Source organism: Cnephaeus nilssonii (assembly GCF_951640355.1).
Source record: "Cnephaeus nilssonii genome assembly, chromosome: X".
In the NCBI taxonomy this organism is placed as follows: Eukaryota; Metazoa; Chordata; class Mammalia; order Chiroptera; family Vespertilionidae; genus Cnephaeus; species Cnephaeus nilssonii.
In genome coordinates this window covers 28,470,241-28,491,666 of record NC_137071.1, presented here as the reverse complement: position 1 = coordinate 28,491,666, position 21,426 = coordinate 28,470,241, and the positions used below count along the sequence as shown (strand labels likewise).

General features: G+C 43.2%; 1 protein-coding gene across 3 annotated transcripts in view; it reads left to right on the top strand.

Annotated features, from left to right (window-relative positions):
• APOOL (apolipoprotein O like) overlaps positions 1–21,426 on the top strand; it is a 125,416-nt gene that overhangs the window by 78,286 nt on the left and 25,704 nt on the right. For all 3 annotated transcript variants that reach the window (XM_079764301.1, XM_079764302.1, XM_079764303.1), the window contains exons 3-5: positions 11,993–12,112; positions 16,433–16,487; positions 18,141–18,239. In XM_079764301.1, coding sequence (XP_079620427.1) covers positions 11,993–12,112; positions 16,433–16,487; positions 18,141–18,239 — 274 coding nt within the window. The remainder of the gene's footprint in view (positions 1–11,992; positions 12,113–16,432; positions 16,488–18,140; positions 18,240–21,426) is intronic.

The window sequence follows — 21,426 nt, the reverse complement described above, 5'->3', positions numbered from 1 at the left end:
TTGAGGAACTTATAATTTATAAAGGAATGAAAATATGATTTGCATGCAACTTTTCCATGTATTTTTATTGCGTAAAGTGAGTTATGGATCTACTTACATCTAGTTATAATAAAGTCTCTACTAACCAAAACACTGTATGAATGAGGTGTTCTGGTTAATTGATTTTTCTGGTAAACTTGTGGCTAATTGAATGTCCTTTTTTTAAATCAATTCTTGTTGTTAAGCATGACTTTAAGAAGTAGAAGTATATCCCTGCCTTATTAAGTACTATCTAGTGAATATAATTGAATACCTTTTTACTAGAAAACTCTGGAGAGCTATGGAGTGACCATTCATTTTAAATCATGAAATTTGCAGTATTCAGATCTGTAAAATGACTGGCAATTGGGCTGTCTGTAGATATGGTCAGCCATCACTGGATATTTCTTTTTTAAAAATTTCTATAATATATGAGTTTTACTCATTTTCTTCTTACTTGCTTATTTTCACCAAAAAATTACAGAGGAGAATATTGATTTTGGAGTTCCAGTTACTTTTGTTAAATTTAATTTAAATGTGGTTTTATAGCTAACTGAATCTAATTGTAATTTCTAATTGAGTATAAGAAAGTTATATTTATAGAATACATAATGAGATTGTTCTTCCCTCAGTGGAAACAGAATTCTCATAGTAGGATTGAATCTTTTTTTCAGCTTTATAGAGATATATTTGACAAATAAGAATTGTATATATTTAAAGTGTACAATTTGATATTTTCAATCTCTTTCTCTCTCTCTTTCTCTCTCTCTCTCTCTCTCTCTCTCTCTCTCTCACACACACACACACACACACACACACATATATGCATTGTAAAATGATCACCACAATCAAGCTAATTAACATATTTGTCACCTCATATAGTTACCATTGTGTGTGTTTGTGTGTATTAATACTCAGAGCTACCCTGTTAGCAAATTTCAAGTGTTCAATATAGTATTGTTAACTATAGTCACCATGCTGCACATCATTAGATTTCTGAAACTTATTCTTCTTACATAAGTGTGCTCTTTCACCTCCTCATTTTTCTCTCACTCCACCTATGGTAACTAGAGAAGTAAAGAAAAAAGTGCATCAAGACTGGTAGGAGGATTGGAGGTGCGGAGAAGGCTGGTCCAACACCCATGTGTGACATTTTTTAAATTGAGAGGGATATCTCCTCTGCAGAGGACTCCCCTGAGGAGCAAGGGGTCCCAGCCCCATACCAGGCTTTCAGCCCAGGGTTCCAGAACTGGGGAGAGAAATCCCTGTAACTTCAAGCTGTAAAAACCAGCAAGGATTGTCACTGAGTGACACAGTGGCTGCTGGAGACCCAGGCAATTACTCTTAAAGGGCTGGTGCATGAATTTACTTGGACTCCCTCCCTCTGAGCTCCTGTGCTGTGACAATGGCTTTGGGGGATCCAGGGACATCCATGGTAGAACTGGATTTTTTGGCATCAGGGAAAGACCTATGCCGAGACCACCCCTGTTGCAGAGCTGACTGGCAGCCATATCTGAGTTTCCATCAGCCTGGCTCACACTGTTCCCTCCATCCTAGGAATTCCTCCCCATCCAATTTTCAGCCCCACCCAAGTTGTTTGCAGCAGCTTTTCCATATGAATGTCTCAGGTTTCAGATTTTTCTAAAATCTCTCAAACAAGCACCAGCTGGTGTCACTATGCTGCATACCTATCAATAAGAGGCCCAAGACCTTCACAGCTTGGCCTCGCTGGGGCACTTCCAAACACAACACAAGTAGCAACCATCTACAGATTGATGTGTAGCTCCTGCCAGGTGGCCCCAGGAAGTGGCTGACTTTGTACCTCCTGGGAGGCCCCAGAGCTAATGCTACTGGTGGACAGCTTCAGACCACACCAGATTACAATTCTACACATCTACAAGTGACACACTCAAGGGGCAGTCTCAGTGAGCTCAAAAGCCCCACTGAAGCAACTCCTGCTCCATAGGGGTGTCTCCTGCACAGCAGCTCTTCCACTGTAGTTACAGCCAGTCTTCACAGCCAATTGGCCTGGAGGTTAATCCCTCCCAGTGATGCCAATAGCAATTAAGGCTCAACTACAACAACACTGTACACACAGCCCACACAGGGATGCACATAGAGTGCCCAGCTTAGGTGACTGGGGAGGCTGAGCCACTGGGCCCTATAGGACACCTAGTATACAAGACCACTCTGCCAATTCCAGGAGACATAGCAGCTCTACTTAATACAGAGAAACAAACACAGGGAAGCAGCCAAAATGCAGAGACAAAGAAACATGTCACAAATGAAAGAATAGAAGAAATCTCCAGAAAAAAAGAACTAAATAAAATGGAAGCAAGCCAACTACTAGATACAGAGTTCAAAAGAATGGTTATAAGGTTGCTCAAGGATCTTAATGCGACCTTCAAGGGACTTAGTGAGATTTTCAAGGATCGTAATTAGAATTTCAAGAACCTTAGTAAGAACATCAAAGACATGAAAAAGGACCAGTCAGAAATTAAGCATACACTAGCTGAGAAAAATAACAATTTACAGAGATTCAACAGTAGAGTAGAGGATTCCGAGAATCAAATCAACAATTTGGAATATGAGGAAACAAAAAACACCCAATCAGAAGAGCAAAAAGAAAAAAAGAATCCAAAAATATGAAGATAGTGTAAGGAGGCTCTGAGGCAACTTCAAGCATTGTGGGATGCATTCGCATTATGGAACTACCAGAAGGAGAGGACAGAGAGCAAGATATTGAAAACCTATTTGAAGAAATAATGACAGAAAACTTCCCCTACCTTGTGAAAGAAATAGACATAAAAGTCCAGGAAGTGCAGAGAGTCCCAAACAATATGAACCCAAAGAGGCCCACACATTGCCGAAACCGGTTTGGCTCAGTGGATAGAGCGTCGGCCTGCGGACTCAAGGGTCCCAGGTTTGATTCCGGTCAAGGGCATGTACCTTGGTTGCGGGCACATCCCCAGTAGGGGGTGTGCAAGAGGCAGCTGATCGATGTTTCTCTCTCATCGATGTTTCTAACTCTCTGTCCCTCTCTCTTCCTCTCTGTAAAAAATCAATAAAATATATTTTTTTTAAAAAAAAGAGGCCCACACTAAGATAATTCATAATTAAAATGCCAAGGGTTAAAGGCAAAGAGAGAGTCCTAAAAGCAGCAAAAGAAAAGCAGTTAGGAGGAAACCAAGATGGCGGCATAGGTTAAACACCTAACCTACAGCCTGGCACAACAATTTCAAAAACACAACTAAAAGTCAAAACGGACATCATCCAGAACCACAGGAAAGCTGGCTGACTGAAATGCCCACAACTAGAAGGAAAGAGAAAACCACAAGGAAAATCAGAGAAGCCGTAAAAGCTTGAGGTATGGAGACACGGGCGGAGACACGAGCCCGCGCGCGTGCGGGGAAGACGGAGCCGGAGAGGAAGGGGCGGCTGACGGCCTGGCTGGCGTTCTCTGGCGGGAAGGAGATAAAAGCGCCAGATTGTGCTGAACCCCAGCTCTGACTGCACTGAACCCCAGTTCCGGGTGAAACCCTGGGAAGCCTGGCTCATGCTGGGGGAGTCTGGGCTGTGGGGCGGAGACACAGAGGAGTTGCGCCGGAGCCACGCACGGGAATGTGCGCAGAGGAGGGACTGTTGCCTGTGCCGCTGGATTGCCCTAGTGGGAGGGAGACAAAAGCTCCTGACCGTGCTGAACCCCAGTTCCAACTGCACTGAACCCCAGTTCTGGGAGAGACCCGGGGAAGCCAGGCTCATGCTGGGGAAAGCTGGGCTGTGGGGCAGAGGTGCAGAGAGGCGGCGAAGAGCAGAGCACCGGAGGCGCGCACGGGATTGTGCGCGGAGGATGGGCTGTTGATTGTGCCGCTGAGTCGCCCTGGTGGGAAGGAGACAAAAGCGCCAGACTGCGGTGATCCCCAATTCTGACTACACGGAAACCCAGTTCTGGGCGAGAATCTGGGAATCCAGATTCATTGGGGGAAAGACTAGACTGTTTGGCAGCGCATGAAACTCCAGGGTGCTTTTCTCTCAGAGGTGTTTGCTGGGAGTACGGAGGAACACTGAGACACAGGAACCTCATAGGGCGGGGCTGACGGGAAGCCAAGGCGGTAGGCTCCGCCCTGTAACTCCGCCCCATCCAAGCTGAACACAGAGGCTTTTACAATTTTGCAAGTCTAGTTGAATGGGGCTGTTTCCCGGCATAGACACAGCTGATCCTCACAGCCAATTGGACTGAAGGTCACATCCTCCCAGTGTACCAACAGCAATCAAGGCTTAACAACACCAAGACTTTGCACTCAGCCCACAAAGGGGGGTATCAAGAGCGACCACCTAGGGAGATTGGGGAAGCTGAGCGATAGGGAGACAGGCAAAAGGGGAAGACACCGAAACAGGTCACGAATATAAGGGATGCTGTAATTCCTGCTGAGGGGCCTCAGGCAGTAGCTGACCTACACTCCATTGGAGACCCAGAAACGAGGGCATCTAGTGGTCGGTGTGAGATGACACCAGATTTCAACCACTCGCATAAGGGACACATTCAAGAGGCAGACGCAGTGAGCGCCAAAGCCTTGCTGCACCCAGACCCGGCACATAAACGTGTCTCCCGCACAGCAACTCTTCCTTTATAGACACAGAGGGTCCGCACAGCCAAGTGGCCTGGAGGACAATTCCTCCCAGTGACACCAACAACAATCAAGACTTAACTATACAAACAAGGACCAAGATGGAGGCATAGGGCAGAAGCCTGATTGCTGCCTACCACAACAATTTTGAGACTACGACGGGAGAGCAGAGCAGACACCATCCAGAACCACCGGAGGGCTGACTGAGCAGATGCTCTACAACTAGAATAAAAGAGAGGGGTACACGGGATGAAGCTGATGCCGGTGACCCAAAGACCACACTTTAAAAACTACGGCTCAGGCGACACAATGGCGGCCTGGAATGTGCTCGGCGCAGTTCCCCCAGCGGTCTCCGGCTGAGGGGAAGGCTCCACTCGCTGCCGAGCACGGACAGATGAGCCCCTGGGAGACATGGGGTGGGAGACTACGCGCTTGCTGACCTCCGAGTCCTTCAAGAATCTCAACGCCCCAGAAGCGGCCAGGTGCGCACGCTCGGCGACCGGCCACCGCTGCAGACCCAAGGGCCGACGCAGCCACCCCGGACCAGCCCGCCGCCGCGCACCGGGCACACCGGAGCTTCGCCGAGCCCGCCGCCCAACTAGTTCTGCGGTGGCTGCCCTGGAACTCTGAGAAAATGGCCGAAGGAATTGCTGAGAGGGAATTGACCAACAGGAATTGGGATCAAGAAGACGAAACCCCGCGGGGTCCCGGATCCGGGTGAAGCCGCGCGCCCCTGGGTCCGGGTGAGGCTGGGAACTGGGTCAGGGTGAGGCTGGGTCCCGGGTCCGGGTGAGGCCACGCGCCCCTGGGTCCGGGCGAGGCCATGCGCCCCTGTGTCCGGGTGAAGCTGAATCCTGGGTCTGGGCGAGGCCGTGTGCCCCTGGATCCGGGTGAGGCTGGGTCCCGGGTCCGGGTGAGGCCGTGGGCCCCTGGATCCAGGTGAGGCCACGCGACCCTGGGTCTGGGAGAGGCCACGTGCCCCTGGGTCCGGGGGAAACTAGATCCCGGGTCTGGGCGAGGCCATGTGCCCCTGGATCCGGGTGAGGCTGGGTCCCGGGCCCGGGAGAGGCCACGCACCCCTGGGTCTGGGTGAGGCCATGCGCCCCTGGGTCCAGGTAAAGCTGAATCCTGGGTCTGGGCGAGGCCTTGTGCCCCTGGATCCGGGTGAGGCTGGGTCCCGGGTCCGGGTGAGGCCGTGGGCCCCTGGATCCGGGTGAGACTGGCCCCGGGTCCAGCTGAGGCCATGGGCCCCTGGATCCGGGTGAGCCTGGGTCCCGGGTCTGGGTGAGGCCGTGGGCCCCTGGATCCGGGTGAGGCCATGCGACCCTGGGTCTGGGCGAGGCCACGCGCCCCTGGGTCCGGGTGAGGCCACGTGCCCCTGGGTCCGGGGGAAGCTAGATCCTGGGTCCGGGCGAGGCCGTTTGCCCCTGGATCCGGGTGAGGCTGGGTCCCAGGCCCGGGAGAGGCCACGCGCCCCTGGGTCCGGGTGAGCCTGGGTCCCGGGTCCGGGTGAGGCCGTGTGCCCCTGGATCCGGGTGAGCCTGGCCCCGGGTCCGGGTGAGGCCGTGGGCCCCTGGATCCGGGTGACCCTGGGTCCCGGGTCCGGGTGAGGCCGTGGGCCCCTGGATCCGGGTGAGCCTGGCCCCGGGTCCGGGTGAGGCCGTGGGCCTCCGGATCCGGGTGAGGCCGTGGGCCCCTGGATCCGGGTGAGGCCACGTGACCCTGGGTCTGGGAGAGGCCACGCGCCCCTGGGTCCGGGTGAGGCCACGTGCCCCTGGGTCCGGGGGAAGCTAGATCCCGGGTCCGGGCGCTGCCGTGTGCCCCTGGATCCGGGTGAGGCTGGATCTCGGGCCCGGGAGAGGCCACGCGCCCCTGGGTCCGGGTGAGGCCATGCGCCCCTGGGTCCGGGTGAAGCTGAATCCTGGGTCTGGGCGAGGCCGTGTGCCCCTGGATCCGGGTGAGGCTGGGTCCCGGGTCCGGGTGAGGCCGTGGGCCCCTGGATCCGGGTGAAGCCGTGCCCCTGGGTCCGGCCGAGACCAAACCAGAGGGAGTCGGACCTGCATTACCACCATTTGTCCACCATCCAGATCTGAGGGGTCAGTGCCGACATGTACTCATAAGGAACTGGTGGACATTGATATTGGGTCTCAAAAGAACTGTTGGTCCAGAAAGAAACTCACTACAGACTGATTCATTTGCCTGTCAGCATAACTATTATTGCTCGTCGCACATTCAATTCTTATAAGTATATCTCTAGTGACACATGATTTCGCTCATCTAGGGGAAATGATGAACCACATAGACTGATGAACAAGAACAGAACCAGAAACAAGGAGGCATCGATCGGACTATCGGGCCTCAGAGGGAGGATAGGGGAGGGTGGGGGGAGGGGGGAGAGATCAACCAAAGGTCTTGTGTGCATGCATATGAGCCTAACCAATGGTTAAGTTCAACAGGGCTTGGGGCATCCATGGGGAGGGGTGTGGGATGGGAATGGGGGGATGAGGACAAATATGTGACACCTTAATCAATAAAGAAATTTAAAAAAAAAAAAAGAAAAGAAAAGCAGTTAGTTAATTACAAGTGAGTGGCAAGAAATATTCAGAGTGATATATAACAAGGACCTACAAACAAGATTACTCTACCCACAATGCTATCATTTAAAATTGAAGGTCAAAAAAAATAATAAAATAAAATAAAATTGAAGGTCAGATAAAGAGCTTCACAGACAAGAAAAGGCTAAAGACTTCATCACCAACAAACCAGTATTACATGAAATGTTGAAGGGTATTCTTTTTTTAAAGTATATTTTTATTGATTTCAGAGAAGAAGGGAGAGGAAGAGGGAGATAGAAGCATCAGTGATGAGAGAGAATCTGTGATTGGCTGCCTCCTGCACACTTCCTACTGGGGATTGAGCCCCCAACCTGGGCATGTGCCCTTGACCCAAATTGAACCCAGGACCTTTCAGTCTTCAGGCCAGCACTCCATCCACTAAGCCAAACCAGCTAGGGTTAAGGTTATTCTTTAAGGAGGAGGAGGAGAGTGTGGAGGAGAAAAGATAAAAATATAAACAATTAAATGGCAATAAATACATATCTATCAACAACTCAATCTAAAAATAAAAAAGAAATATAATGAACAAAATAAACTGATGATTAAAATAGAACCAGAGGCATGACGCGCCAGCTGGGCTAGGTGGGGCCTGGGGAGGCCTTGCCCTCCTAGAGCTGTTCTTCCCACGGTGGCAGCGTCAGTCGCTTTTTTTTTCCAATTTAGTTTTTTTATTGGAAAGCAAGCTCTGGGCTTGTGATTCCTGGGACCCCTGGGTCATAGTATGTGCCTCCAGGCCTCACTGCACCCCTCCCCTCCTCCTGCATTGAGTGTCTGGGCACTGGTGGTCAGTGTGCATCATAGTGACTGGTCCACCGGTCGTTCTGGTCATTAGGCCATTATGGTCACTGGGCTTTTATTATATAGGATGGGCAAAAACTACAAGTGTTTCCCTTAAGATTGGGAAGAAGACAGGAATGTTCACTTTCACCAGTCTTATTCCACATAGTACTGGAAGTGCTAGCCACAGCGATCAGAAAAGAGGAAAAATGAAAGGTATTTAAATGGGAAACGAAGAAGTAAAACTGTCATTATCTTCTGATGACATGATACTATATACAGAGAATCCTAAAGATTACTCCAATAAGCCACTATAACTGATAAATGAATTCATTAAAGTAGCAGGATACAAAATAAATATACAAATATCAGTTTCCTTTTCATACACCAATAATGTACTATCATAAAGAGAAACGAAAAACAATCTCACTCAAAATTGCATTAAAAAATACCTAGGACTGCACTTGGAAATTTATAAGATGTCAGAGAAAGAAATTGAAGAAATTACAAACAAGTGGAAGCATATACAGTTTTCATTGATAGGAAAAATTTGTACACAATTAAAATGTCCATAGTAACCAAAGCAACATTCAATGCAACACCTATCATGATAACAATAGCATATTTCATGGAAGTAGAACAAATATTCCAAAAATTTATGTGGAACAACATAACAAAAGACCCCAAATAGCTATAGCAATCTTGAGAAAGAAGAACAAAGATGGAGGAATCACCCTCCCTAATACCTACATAGCCATTGTAATCAAAACAATATGGTAATGGCATAAAAAGAGACATAGATCAATGGAACAGATTAGAGAGCCCAGAAATGAACCCATGCCTTTATGTCAATTAATATTGGACATAGGAGGCAAAAACATACAATGGGTTAAAAATAGTCTCTTTGCCGAAACCGGTTTGGCTCAGTGGATAGAGCGTCGGCCTGCGGACTGAAGGGTCCCGGGTTCGATTCCGGTCAAGGGCATGTACCTTGGTTGCGGGCACATCCCCAGTAGGGGGTGTGCAAGAGGCAGCTGATCGATGTTTCTCTCTCATCGATGTTTCTAACTCTCTATCCCTCTCTCTTCCTCTCTGTAAAAAATCAATAAAATATATTTTAAAAATAGTCTCTTTAATAAATGGTGTTGGGAAAATTGGACAGATACATTTAAAAAAGTGAAAGTAGACCACCTTATTACACCATATACAAGATAAACTCAAAAGGGATTAAAGACTTAAATGTTAGACTCAAAACCATAAAAATATGAGAAGAAAACATAGGCAGCAAAATCTTGGAAATTTCCAGTAGCAATATTTTTGTGATATGTCGTCTTGGGCAAGGGAAACAAAAGAAAAACAAATGGGATTACATCAAATTAAAGCTTTTGCACTGCAAAGAAAATTATCAACAAAATGAAAAGACAACCCACTGAATGGGAGAACATATTCACCATATAGCTGATCAGAAGTTAATATCCAACATTCATAAAAAAAAAAAAAAACTTATACAACTAAACACCCCCAAAAAATTCCAACTAAAAAATGGGCAAAGCTTGCCCTGGCCTGTGTAGCTAAATGGTTAGAGTGTTGGTCTATGCACCAAGTGGTCTTGGATTTGATTCCCAGTCAATGACACATGTGCCACGTCCAGCACCGGCAGGTTCAGTGAGCCTGAAGAGGGGCATTGAAGGATTAAAGACAACTAGAGAATACAGCTGGGGCTCGGTAGGATGTTGCTTCTCTGATGGAGAGACAGTGCCACAGCCTGCAAGCCAAGTCTTTATTTTATAGTCAGAGCACACAAAGCAAAACAAGGGAAGTGCTCAACATGTTTACAATGTTCTTGTGAGTTTCACCTTGCTTTGGAAGCACTTGCTGCATCTGTCACAGCCCATTAGCTACCTAGGAAGGAGCAAGGGAGGACTATAAGGTCAAGCTTAATTATGCTAGGAGGGCTCTGCCCTCCAAGCTGGGACTTGTTTGTGGCCCTATCACAGGTCAGTCCGAGGTTTAACCCTATAGCTGCTCCCTACAGGCATGTACCTGGGTTGCAGGTTAAATCCCAGCCCTGGTTGACCACCTGAGGGAGTCAGCTAATCAATGTCTCTTTCACATTGATGTTCTCTCTCTCTCTCTCTCTTTCTCTTTCTCTCTCTCTCTTTCTCCGTGCTTCCCTCCCTCCTTCCCTCTCTTCTCTCCCTTGTACTCTCTCTAAAAAACAATGGAAAAAATATCCTCAGGTGAGGATTAACAGACAAAAAGAAATGGGCAAACCATCTGAATATACACTTCTCCAAAGAGGACATACAGATTGCCAATAATCTTAAGAAAAGATTCTCACTGTCTCTAATCATCAGAGAAATACAAATTAAAACCACGATAGTATATCACCTCACACCTGTCAGAATAGCTTTCATCAATAAATCAACAAACAACAGAGTGCTGCAGTGTTGGTGGGAATGTAGATTGTTGCAACCACTGTGGAAAGCAGTATGGAATACCTCAAAAAAATAAAAATGGAAGCACCTTATAACCCAGCAATTCCACTTCTGGGAATATACTGGTATACAAAGGAACCTAATACACCAATCAGAAAGAATATATGCACCCCTATTCTTGTAGCAGAGTTATTTACAATAACTAAGATCCATAAACAGCCCAAATGTTCATCAGTAGATGAATGGATAAAAAGGGTGTGGTACATTTCCATAATGGAATACTACTTGGATATAAAAAAGAATATCTTGCCCTGGCCGGCTTGGCTCAGTGGATAGAGCGTCGGCCTGCGGACTGGGGGGTCCCGGGTTTGATTCCGGCCAAGGGCACATGCCTGGGTTGCGGGCTCGATCCCCGGTGGGGGATGTGCAGGAGGCAGCCAGTCAATGATTCTCTCTCATCATTGATGTTTCTATCTCTCTCTCCTTCTCCCTTCCTCTCTGAAATCAATAAAGAAATATATTTATATAAAAAAAAGAATATCTTACCCTTTATGATAGCATGGATGGACCTGGAAATCTTTATGCTAAGTGAAATAAGCTAGTCAGAGAAAGACACGTACCATATGAATTCACTCATGTGGAATCTAATGAACAAAATAAACTAACAAACTAAATAGAAACAGACTCATAGATAAGAGAACAGACTGACAGTTGTCAGAGAGGAGAGGTATTGGGGGCTACATGAAAAAAATTGAAGGGATTAAGGAAGAAAAACACAGACAACAGTATGGTGATTACCAGAGGGAAAGGAGTCTGGTATGGGGAGGTAGAAGGGAGTTTAGGGGGGATAAATGATGATAGAAAGAGACTTGACTTGGTGTAGGGAACACACAATCACGTATACAGATCATGTATTGCAGAATTGTACACCTGAAACTATATAGTTTTATTAACCAACTAGTAGCCCTGCACACGAATCCTTGCACCAGTAGCTCACCAGTAGCTCGCTGCCACCCTCCAGTAGCTCTCCGCCCGCTGCCCCACCCTCCTGTAGCTTCCCCCCACCATCTCCCCCACTCCCCCTTCATAGCTTTCTGCCCTGCCCCCTCCTGTATCTCTCTGCCCGCTGCCCCGCCCTCATGTAGCTCCCTCCACCCCCCACATCCCCCTCATAGCTTGCTGCCCTGCCCCCTCCTGGAGCTCTCTGCCGCCCGCTTGTAGCTCCCTGCCCTACCCTCCTGCTGATCTGTGATCCCGTGATCCAGTCGTTACTAGGTCGGTTGTTACACTTCATGGCATAACAACTGTTTGCATATTACATTTTTTACATCTTTATTATATAGGATGTCACTCTAATAAATTAAATTAAAAATATATAATCAGTATTTTTAGTTGAATTTAGCAGAAATGTTGGTGAAGATTCTTATTTTGCCATTCTGTTGGAAAAGTAATTTCAGCTTTTATATTTTTGACATGAAGTTTGTTTGTTTATTTATTTATTTATTTTTGCCTCTAGCTCCCCATATATACTTCACCACCTCTTCAATCTAAATATGTTGAAGAGCAGCCTGGTAATTTACAAATGGGCTTTGCCTCCATCCGCACTACAACTGGTCGTTATATTGGCTGGTGCAAGGTAAGTCTATTCTAATAGTTGTTCAGTATTGGAGGATTTCTTATTTGTATTACATACCAGTTGTTCCAGTTACCCACTGATGTAACAAACTACCCCCAAACTTAGTGGTTTAAAACAACAACCATTCTATTATATTTCATTATTTTGTAAATCAGGAATTGGATTGGAGTTCAGACAAGTGATTCTTCTGGTGTTCACAGAGGTCACTCAGTGGTTTTCATCAGGTGAATGGCCTAATCTATAGGTCCAAAACAACTTCATTCTCATGTCTGGCAACTTGTCACAGATGCTAGAGCACTGGGCTGAGCTGGGAATGTTGACTAAAGCACCTACACATGGCCTCTCAGGCAAGGTGGCCAGATAACTTACATGGGCAATTCAGGGCTCCTACAGAAAATGTTACAAGAGGCCCTAGGTTGAATTTGCCAAAGTTCTTACTTTTCCTCAGATGTCTAAGAAAATCACTTCTACAGCATTCTAGTGTTAAGTCAAGTCACTAATTTTTTTGAAGGAAAGGGAAAAATGCCACCCCTCAATACAAGTAGCAGCAAATAATTTGTGGCCATATATACCACTACTTCATAGATTAAAGTAGTTCAACAAACATTGATGTCACCTACCATGTACAAAAAATTGGTTAGCCTGTTACATGAAGTTCTGAGATTACTTTTTAATTGTTTCTTATTTGACTAAGCAAAATTTTCACTTGTTTTGTTTAGCTCATAAGACCAATTTGACTACAATGAGCTATGAGGCAAAATATAATTCACCTTATTTTGATACTTAGCCTACAATCAGCAGTACTCAGCAGCAGTGGAGTAAGCTGATACAGTACTGATGTTGCTTTATCATTGGGTCAACATAAGTGTGTTAGCACCAGTGTATGATTGTCAGTGTCATAATTATAATGCTGGTACGATTATTTTCATTATTCTGTAATAGCTACACTAATTTGTTTCAAATCTAGCCACTTGTAAACTTTGTGCTTTTTTTGTTTCTAATCCATTTTTTAAAAAAGAAAAATCTAATGATCTGATTGAAATACCAAATCTGTGAACTCTAGGTATTCTAGATATTTAAAACATCCAATGAATATATGGTATTATTTTTTTAATTTCCTGTCAAATAATTCTAATGGTACTGCTGTACTGTACACTCTTAATAGTTTAATCTCAGAGTGAAATATCTTAACTAATGGATCTGAATCATGCCAGCAACTAGATGATTCATATTTTAGTCTCCTGAGACCTAATTTTCCATAGTGTCTCAAAGTTGTTTTTTCAGTGAGGTAAATTGTTCAGTGTGATACTTAAATTGCTATTTAACTATCATCTAATTTGAGACTGAAAGAACTTTATATTCTGTTAATATGCTGAAACAATTAAGTTGAATAAGGTCACTTTTGAATGTATTTCATCTTCAATGTAAATAATGTTTCCTCTCTAATTTTCCTCTAAAAATGTAATATGTTCTTTAAAAATTAATTCAGACTCAAATTACATTCTGCATTAAACTTTGAATCATGTAGGGCAAATTCAATTTCTACTCCTACTCCTTGATGTTATTTTGAAACTTAGATAACAGTGATCCCCAGTGGTAAAAGTGAATTTCTAAACCTAGCTAAGGAAAATTTTCTAAAAGAAGTTACTAGTTTGTTTCTTCAACAGTTATATGATTTCCCAGTCACCTGGTCAATAAGTATAATATGAAGGTGAAATTTTCTCAAGAGGCAGTCCCTAAAGAGAAGTAGTTTGGTGGCAATTAGGGACTATGTTGGTTTGTACAGCTTGAAACCATAGTGAACAGAATGAACCTGTGCATCTCTGAGCACCATGAAAATATCTGAAGCAAAGTTATTAAAATCAAGATATCTCAAAAGCAATAAGTTATTCATTTTCCATCTAATATACTCTTTTCCATTTTATTTGCTTTGAAAATCTCTCTTGTTGTTTTTATCCCATGGTTTGACAGCAGCTATTTTAGAGAAGGAGAACATATATTTAGATTGTGTTTTTTGGTTTCTTCAATGGAGTACATCATGTCTATGTGGAATTACTATGAAAAAGTCATTTCATGCCTTATTTTTCTTCTGCTGTAATTGAGATAGTACCTATCACTTAATAAATCCTATATCATAAAAGGCTAATATGCAAATGACCAAATGGTGGAACCACCCATCACTGTGATGCATACTGACCACCAGGGGGCAGACACTCAATGCAGGAGCTGCCCCGTGGGGGTCCGTGCACTCCCACAGGGGGAGCGCTGCTCAGCCAGAAGCCGGGCTCATGGCTGGCGAGCACAGGGGCGGTGGTGGGAGCCGCTCCCACCTGTGTGGCAATGCTAAAGATGTCCGACGGACGGCTTAGTGGGCCTAAGCCGTCCGTCGGACATCCCCCCAGGGCTCCCCGACTGCGAGAGGGCGCAGGCCAGGCTGAGGGGATCCCACCCACCCAAGTGCACAAATTTTGTGCACCGGGCCTCTAGTGTGTATAATAATATTTCTTGCATCAAAATAAATTAGTTGGAAATAAGTAAAATGAAAAATTTGGTTTAAAGCTTTAATCCTTCCATGGGTTAATTAATCTTGATTTGTAGATAATTTATGTTGCTATTGCTATTTAAAAACAAGATGGAAGCTAGCCTGTGTAGGATGATTTCTATCCTGAGATAAATGTCTTTAGTTTTTTTTTCTCATTCTAATGCACACTTTTAAAAAAGGAGATGAAGTACTTTTCTTTAGGCTTTATGTTGTTGCTGCTGCATCTTTATTAATCAGACTAGAGGCCTGGTGCACCAAATTTGTGCACTGGAGGGGGGGTTGTCCCTCAGCCCAGCCTGCACCCTCTCCAATCTAGGACCCCTCGGAGGATGTCCAACTGCCAGCAGTCACACATCCCTCTCACAATCCAAGAATGCTGGCTCCCAAACGCTCGCCTGCCTGCCTGCCTGATTGCCCCTAACCACTTCTGCCTGCCAGCCTGATCACCCCCTAACCGAGTGGTCGGCAAACTCTTTAATCAACAGAGCCAAATATCAACAGTATAACGATTGAAATTTCTTTTGAGAGCCAAATTTTTTAAACTTACACTTCGTCTAACGCCACTTCATCAAAATAGTCTCACCCAGGCCGTTGTATTTTGTGGAAGAGCCACACTCAAGGGGCCAAAGAGCCGCATGTGGCTCGCGAGCCGCAGTTTGCCGACCACAGCCCTAGCCACTCTCCTGCCAGCCTGATCAATGCCTAACTGCTCCCCTGCCAGCCCGATCACCCCCAACTGCCCTACCCTGCTGGCCTGATTGCCCCAACTGCCCTCCCCTGCCAGCCTGATCTCGCCCCAACTGCCCTCCCCTGCCAGCCTGATCTCGCCCCCAACTGCCCTCCCCTGCCAGCCTGCTCTCGCCCCCAACTGCCCTCCCCTGCTGGCCCAATCTCACCCCGAATTGCCCTCCCCTGCCGGCCTGATCTCGCCCCCAACTGCCCTCCCCTGTTGGCCTTATGGCCCCCACCTGCCCTCCCCTACTGGCCTGGTCTCCCCCAACTGCCCTTCCCTGCCGACCTGGTTGCCCCCAACTGTGCTCCCCTGCCAGCCTGATCTCGCCCCCAACTGGGGGCCTATCAACAGGGCCTGATCAGAAAGGCGGGGCTTGATCAGCAGCCCTGGTGGAGGCCTGGAGAAAAATGGAGGCATGGCTGCTGACCAGACCTGGAAAGAAAGAGAGAGGCAAGTGCTGATCAACAGCTGCCACAGAGGCTATGGTTCAGACCCTGCTTCTCTCTTCAGGCCTCTCTTCGGGCCTGATTTGCAGCCCCTTCAGCAGTCAGTGCTGGGTCGCCATGGCAACCCAGTGCTGACTGCAGGAGTGACTTCCAGTTGGTCGAGCCTCCCGGTCATTGTGGATGTGACGGACACAGGGTTTTTATATATTAGGATATTTCTTCTAAGCTTAAATATACCTCTCTTTATGCTTTATTTAAATTCCATTCAATTTTCTGGGCTATTATAAAATCAGATGACAACTATTTGTATTTCTGCAATAAGTTTTGTCTGAGCTGTTCTGATTATTTTATAGGCAATACTTATTTAATATGAGGAAAATAGTAAACAAGTATTATCCATGTTAAATAGATTGAAAAGAAAGAAATCAAGAGAAGCCAAGTTCAACAAATATCCTCATAGTGAATAAATAGGACAGTTTGATTTAGATTTGGGTGCAATGCTGTCAACATTTTAATAAAATATCTGTGATGTCATCTGTTTGATCTAATTGTCAACATTTTCAAAAATTCTGATATCCTTTTTTCTCCTTTTTGCTTAGGGTGTCTATGTCTTTGTGAAAAATGGGATAATGGATACAGTTCAATTTGGAAAAGGTAGGTGAATAAATCACTTGTAATTAGGAATGTTCTATTGTCTTTTTAACTTGAAACGTTAAAATGTGAAAAAATAAACATAGTATGTTATCCATTATCATGTTTTAACAACTGTAAAGATACTCTGCATAGCAGTTTATAATAATAATACCAAAGCAATACTATCTACAATTTATTTGGCCATTATTATATGCTAGGTCACTATTATAAGCATTTTACATAGTTTAACTAATTTACTTTTTGTAGCAACTTTGTGACTTGGTATTTTAAATATTCTCCTTTTGCAGATGAGGAAACTGGGTTTTAGAAAGATTAAGTAGGTTACCAAGACCACATAATTAGTAAGTGGCAGCATCTAAACTCAAACTGTCAAACTGTCTGTTTTATATTATATACTCATAAAGCATAAACTAGAAACATGTCTCCATTGCTATCAGTTACTTTTAATAAGTGCTACTTGCTGTTAAAATACATAGTATTTTGCTATTGATTATTAGGAAACACTATACCAATCAGTCACACCCTATAATATTTGTGCTAATGTGTTTGAGTCTTTAGTTTGATAATGGTGTTTGGCATCAGATATAGGTTCTTAATATTTTTTACCTAAGCCAGTTGTCAAAATAAATGTATAGAGGACACAAAGATCAGGGTAAAATCTTAAAACTCTCTATGATATTGATATTGATGACCAGTATATGTATTATCATTTTTTATATATGTTGTGGGAATTAATTCCAAATTATATTCTCATCAATCTTGAAGAATATCATTAAATAACTGATTGCCATTAAATAATTAACAATGATAGAAGAGTGTGGACTGCATAGAACCAATACAATTCAAATGTATAAAAAGCCAAGAAATCCAGTCTTCTGCACACTCTCCATCTACTTTTTGTCTAGGCTCACTTCTCATCCTGATCTTTTTTTTTTTTAATCCTCACCCGAGGATATTTTTGCCATTGATTTCCCGAGAGAGTGGAAGGGAGGGAGGAGGGGAATGAGAGAGAGGGGGGGAGGGGGAGAAGCATTGATGTGAGAGACACATCAATTGGTTGCCTCCCTTGACCAGAAATTGAACCTGTGACCCTTCAATCCACAGGTCAAAGCTCTAACCACTGAGATAATGGGCCAGGGCCTGATCATCTTGATTTTAACCAAAATCAACATCGGCTCTGAGGTTACTGGGAGTAGTGGCATGCAGGATTTAATGGCTGCATGTATCCCTAGACTATTATTTAAAGTTCTCTAATAAAGTATCTATTTCATTGCTTACTGGATCCTACCAATGTTTGAGTAGATAAGGTCAGAATAATTTCTATTATATGTATATAGTACTTAAACAATCAAGAATTTACTTTATAATAATCCATATTAAGGTATAGACTGTAGCATTATATTTCACTGAAGTGTAATAACCTGTATTGTTCAGAAAGTAAATATAAAATCAACTATGGAAGGAAAATTTAATTTTCTAACAAGTAACTATTATAACTAGCTTTTAAGTCGCTGCTTAAATCATTATTTTGTATAGTTCTTTTGAAGAGTGTTTAAACCCTTTGCTATTATCTCTAACTTTTCTGCATTATACCTATGTAGAATGCCCAGTTGTAGTAAGTCATTTATATTAATTTTTCACTGATTTCTTGAGATGCATATGTTTATCTGAAGAATCCACCACGAGATTTTCTTCCGAAAATTGGAGTGATTACAGTTTCAGGATTAGCAGGCTTGGTTTCAGCAAGAAAAGGTAGGGTTTAAAATATATATATATTAAGAATATATATATTAATTTCTGAATTAATTATTATCACAGGAAAACCTCATATCTTTTATTGAATATTGTTAAGATAAGCTATCTTGAAACATTTAGATTCTACAGTACATCATGATTACTTTTATTAAAACCTTTTTGTGTTTTTAAGAATATACCTATTTCCAAAGATGTTCAACATCACTAGTTATTAGAAATGCAAATGAAAACTACAATGAGATACCACTACACACCTATTAGAATGTCTAAAATTAAAAAAGCTCTCCCTCCTGGGAGCACACCCCTGCCTTCTGCCTTTCCCTTTCTCCTCTCCCTGCCCCCACACTCCTCCAGCCCTCCACCCCCCACACAAAAAAATATGATAAAATTAAATTAAAAAGACTAACCATACCAAGTATATTTGAGAATGTAGAGCCACTGAAACTCTCAGACACTACTGGTGGGAATACAAAATGGTGCAGTCATTCTGAAAATAGTTTGTCAAAAGTTTGTCATAAAGTTAAAGATATGTTCACCAAGAGACCCAGTAATCCCACTCTTGGGGATTTACCCTGGAGAAATGAAAAACATGAGCACAAATGTTAATAGCAACTCTATTCATAATCACCAAAAGTTGGAAATAGTCTAAATGTATTTCAGCAATTAACTAAACTGTGGAACATCATACAAAGGAATACTACTTGGGCAACAAAGGATGAACCATTGATACACACAACAATCTTGATGAATCTGAGTTAAAGAAGCCATTCCCAAAAAGTTTAATATTGTATGATTTCATTGTATGACTTTCTCAAAAGGACAAAACTATTGTGACAAAAAACATGTCTGTGGTTCCCAGGGGTTAGGAATAGGGAGAAGGTGTCAAGTCAAAGGGATAGCATGAGATATTTTTAGGAGCAATAGAGCTATTCCATATCGTGATTGTAGTGGTGGTTACACAACTCTCTCTATATATTAAAATGGATAGAACTGTACATCAAAAAAGTTGAATTTCTGGTAAGATAATTTTAAAATAATATTTTAAAAAATACAGCTATTCCTATTAATATTATAATGTATTATTGTTTCCCATCTTCTAGAGAACTATTTTTAAAAGGTCTTAAGAATCTCTAGCTATCAAAAAGAAAAAGATCTTGAGAGTTTTACAGTAATGTAAAACTAACCACTCAAACTACTTTTCCTTGCTTAGTCATAACAACCAATTTTCTGGAGGCTATATTAAGGATTTGAGACAGAGATACTGACATATGAGAAAAAAATGTATTCCCTCCTGGTCCTGAGATTGCTGGAATTGACATCAGCCAACTCAAAATGGAGTTTGAAAAATAGGCAACTGACTCACCACTTTCCTTTAGCACATGAGGCTTGATATATTTTCTTTCTTTTCCCCCTCCTTGCACTCTGTATCTCTACCAAATTTGTCCTTCCTTCCCACTGTACTACCTGTGTAGCAAGTCCCTAAGACCACTCCCAGGTTTTCCCATTAGCTAGGAAGACTGAGAGGACTCAGCCTGCAGTCATATTCATGGCTAAGATTTATTACACTGAAAGGATGCCAAGTAAATCAGCAAAGGGAAAAGGCACATGAGGCACAGCTTAGAGGAAACCAGGTATAAGCTTCCAAGAGTCCTCTCACAGTGGAGCCATATAAGATACTTAAATCCTCCACTAATGACTTGTGACATTATGTCAGAGATATCAAGTTCTTTAGAGACTGAGTGACCAAGGTTATTATCGGGGCTGGTCATGTACGTATTGTCTGTCTCTAGCATCTATGCAAATTCTAGACTCCCAGAAGGAAAGTAGGTGTTCATCATAAACCACATTACTTATACAAACAATTTAGGCACAATGTAACATCTTATCAATCAGGGAATGTTTACTGTCATTGTAAGGAACTGCTTACCAAACAAGTACCCAGATGCCAGCCAAGAGCCAGCCTGGCAAGCAGGCCTTCCTAACAGTGGCAGTCTTGGACATACTCTGTTGACTCTTTTTTTTCCATATCTTTAAATAACTTTCTTCTTAAGCATGTGGTGAATTTTGTATTTTCCCATTTTCCACCTCTGGTTGTAGAAACCTCTCAGCAGGCATTACTGCTTCCTCTCCTTAGTCAAGTCCTTACTAAGCATCAGTAGTCATTTTGGTCACCTTTCATTCATCCTCTGTCCACAACTAAGTTGCCAATCATTGTCCCCAAAGTAAATTACATGGAGTTGGAAGTCACAGCTCTGAACCAGTCTGGAATCTGTTATCAGATAACTTTATGTTTTGTTTTCCTAGTCCTTAAACTTGTTTTCACTTACCCTAAACTGTAAAGTTGCCTGCAAACACTGCCATATATTTTTCACCTTAGTCTTTCTTGATATATCAGATAAGATATTTCATTTTAAATTAAGGGATGTAAGAGTTGTTCCAGAGAATAAAAGTACTTATCCCCAATTACAAATCCCATCATCTAACTACGGATATCATATTTAAAGATTCTAACTTACCCAGACAAGCATTTAAAGATACATATTGTTTTGCAACAATGGTCTGTTGGAATTAAGCTATGGCTTAGAGTGATTGGTTTCGAACTGTTTTACAGAACCCGGGGTTTGATGGAAGTTTAGGGGTGGTATGAGGAATAGGGTAGGGAAAAGCTATGCAGGTGGTGCTCAAAACTGGGCCTCCCTCCTGCGGGCCAATCAGAGTGGTTTCAAGTTTATAGGTTTTATATATGAAGTTGCTAGTGACAGTCTGTCTCTAAGATTTGTTTTGAAAAGGATTTTGCTGTACAAAATGGTTTGAAAATGGCCCTTAGGTGCTTAGATAAGACACTTTTAGAAATGAATTGATTATCTTGTTACTTGCAATTATTAATTGTTACTTCACTATCCTAAGTTAATGACACGAAGGAGTTATATACTTTTTAAAGTCCTTAGCTGATTAGTTAATTGGATCTTTCACCTTCTTAAACACTTAATCATAAAAGGATATATAAAGAAAGTCCATTTCAGTTTAACATGGCTTAGGACTTGAAAAAATACCTAGTTTAAAAAAGAATAAATCATCAATCCCCTTTGTATAGGTAATTATCATGTTAGATTGAGAATACTTTCTTAAATTGGATGTGAAAACTAAAGTATATTAATTGAATTGTGATCCTTAAGAACATCTT